We start from the raw sequence: 2477 nt of genomic DNA, 5'->3' as shown, positions 1-2477 counted from the left end.
CATTTCTTTGATATTTCGATTCTCAGCACTAGTTCTAATACACAAGGTTTTAAAGTGACAAATTGCAACAAATCTCTTAACTTTTTATTTTCCACTTTGATTTCCTATTCCCTTTAGCAAATCTCTGTAGAATAATCTGAAGAATACAATAAAAGTAACAAAAAATTCCCTGTTTATCCATATTATCTTTTACAGATCTGAGGAATGTGATTCACGAGATTCTGTTGCAGGGAAAAATCCATACATCACTTTCTTAAGTAAGATTTGAGGCAGATACAGATGACTGTACATAGAATGGGGGTATTCATCCAGGAGCACAGGTAGGACATATTACCCACGATGTACTTCATTAGGGACTGGAAGATCATTTACTGCAGCTACAATGCTTTCGACCATGTTTTTCATCATAAGGCGGCGGGTTTGTGAAGTTGCACTTCCAATGTGTGGTGTTATAATCACATTCTTTAAATGTAGCAAAGGATGGTCTCTGGAGGGGAAGGAAAGGAAATCAGAGATTTTCATTAAATGTTAATGATGCATATTAAACTATTTCTGTTCTGAAAATAGGGTGGGGAGAAACAATTTAAAGCAAACCCATACAAACCTATCAGACTTTTAAGATCGACAGGGAAAGACTTTCTCAGTCCCACTATCAATGCAGTCTCATTTGAGAGAGCCTTTTTCATGATTGCTCCCATCCTCTGGAACTCCCTTCCATTGGAGGCAAGGCTGACCTCCCTGCCTTCCTTTTGCCAGGAGGCAAAGACCTTTTTGTTTAAGCAGGCTTTTAATGGGTAAGCAGGGAAGTTTCTTACTCGGATGTATATTTTATTTTATTTTTTACATTTGTATATCTTTTAAATAATTCCATATAGTTTAATGGTTTTTTAAAATATTGTTTTAATTTTTTGACGTCAAGTTTTTAAAATGTGCTTTCTTTGGGATCCACCTTGGGTCTCATTCTGGAAGAAAGGCGGCATACAAATGAAATAAATAAAGCGAAATATTATGGTTGGAGTTACAGGTACTTCCATAAGCACAAATATAAGGATTACAGTTCAGCACTCCATAATATTACCTCTAAACGTGAGTAGATGGATGGGCATTATTGTAACTTAGCATTCACCCCAAGTAAATGTTATCGCATAATCCTACTAACCATTCTATTCCCTACATAACACATTACATTGAAGTATATCACATTGGACGAATCCTGTGCAGAAAATAGATTTAAACTGTAAACAACCCGCATTTGTGGGTTGTTTTTCAGACGACATTCAGGGTTAACCAGAACAGAAAGTTTTTTGGGGAAAAAAAAATAATTGTGGGGTGTTTTTCAAATGACATTTGCGTGAAAGAGAAGTAACGCAAAAATAACCTGAACGCAAAGTCATCAAAACCAGCTTCTTTTTACTTTTGCTAAATTTCAAAAGTACAAAGGAGCTTTCCATTCAGATTATTTTAGCGTTATTTTTCTTTCACACCAACACATCTGACAAACAATACCCAGATTTTAAACAAACCACATTTGTGTTCTTTTGGAGTTAGTAGACAGCTATCTAATCTTAATATAACCCTGGTCTGAGATGAATTACATGAATTAGGAGTCAGAACATATTTTGGGATAGATTATGCCAAAGACATGATAGCAGAGCCAAAACATTCATAGACTAGAATAGTCCTATATATTCATAGACTAGAAATTGTAATCCTACTTGACCATTTAATACTGAACAATGTTTACCTTGGTAATGGCTCAGGATATGTCACATCCAAAGCTGCAGCCTTAATAACTCCATTCTGGAGAGCGTTCACCAGGGCATCTTGATCAACCACTTGGCCTAAATTAAAAATAGAATAATTTTCCTAAACCAAGATATTGATTTTTTAACTGCAAAACAGAAAATAAAGACCTCCAAATTCTACTAAAAGATTTTCACCAAACTATAACTGATGTTCAGTATCTTGGGGATGGGAAATGTGTGGTTGTCCAAATGTCATTACCTCTTTACTCACCACTGGCTAGAGTTGTTGGGATGTGTAGTCCAACAACATCTGGATGGCTGCATATTCCTTTTTCTTGGAATATTTGGTCCATCTAGTTTCAGCATACCTAAAGTGATCTCCCTATTCAAGTGTAGCCTGCATACTACAGAAAGTTCTCAGGCTTCATGAAGTTGCAAGGTTTCTCTTCCAAAAGAAGCATACAGTATAGGACTTTTGTATACCTGTGTTGTGTATCTGTGTTGATCTGAAAAATGACATCTGCTGATTTAATTGCAGTCTTCAATGGAATCAACATGTTCCCACAGGTCTTATCATACTTGAAAGCACATGCTAATATTGCTCACACTAGCTAGGGAGTTTCAGATGAATCATCATCTCAGGTTTATATACTTGTGCGTGCACAAACACACAACAGCGGTTATGCATACCATAGGCCTGTTACAGACTGCCAAAATAAAGCTGCTTCGGGT

General features: G+C 36.3%; 1 protein-coding gene across 1 annotated transcript; it reads right to left on the bottom strand.

The window, feature by feature from the left end:
• Positions 1 to 229: 229 nt before the first annotated feature.
• On the bottom strand, positions 230 to 2350 carry LOC121918025 (glyoxylate reductase/hydroxypyruvate reductase-like). Its single transcript, XM_042444141.1, has 3 exons — positions 2229 to 2350; positions 1745 to 1841; positions 230 to 487 (listed from the first exon to the last, which is right to left on the bottom strand). The coding sequence occupies exons 1-3, from the start codon at positions 2263 to 2265 to the stop codon at positions 331 to 333; spliced, it is 291 nt and encodes a 96-aa protein (XP_042300075.1). The 5' UTR covers positions 2266 to 2350; the 3' UTR covers positions 230 to 330.
• Between the last annotated feature and the right edge of the window lie 127 nt (positions 2351 to 2477).

Source organism: Sceloporus undulatus, unplaced genomic scaffold, assembly GCF_019175285.1.
Source record: "Sceloporus undulatus isolate JIND9_A2432 ecotype Alabama unplaced genomic scaffold, SceUnd_v1.1 scaffold_3158, whole genome shotgun sequence".
NCBI classification, from domain to species: domain Eukaryota; kingdom Metazoa; phylum Chordata; class Lepidosauria; order Squamata; family Phrynosomatidae; genus Sceloporus; species Sceloporus undulatus.
The sequence above is the reverse complement of the archived record's forward strand: the minus strand, read 5'-3'. Positions and strand labels throughout refer to the sequence as shown.

Coding starts and splice junctions, on each gene's coding strand:
- LOC121918025 (XM_042444141.1), bottom strand. CDS start 2,265: ATGTCATTTTTCAGATCAACACAGATACACAACACAG. Junction 1,842..2,228: donor AACACAGATACACAACACAG/GTATACAAAAGT, acceptor TTTTTAATTTAG/GCCAAGTGGTTGATCAAGAT. Junction 488..1,744: donor TATCCTGAGCCATTACCAAG/GTAAACATTGTT, acceptor CTTCCCCTCCAG/AGACCATCCTTTGCTACATT.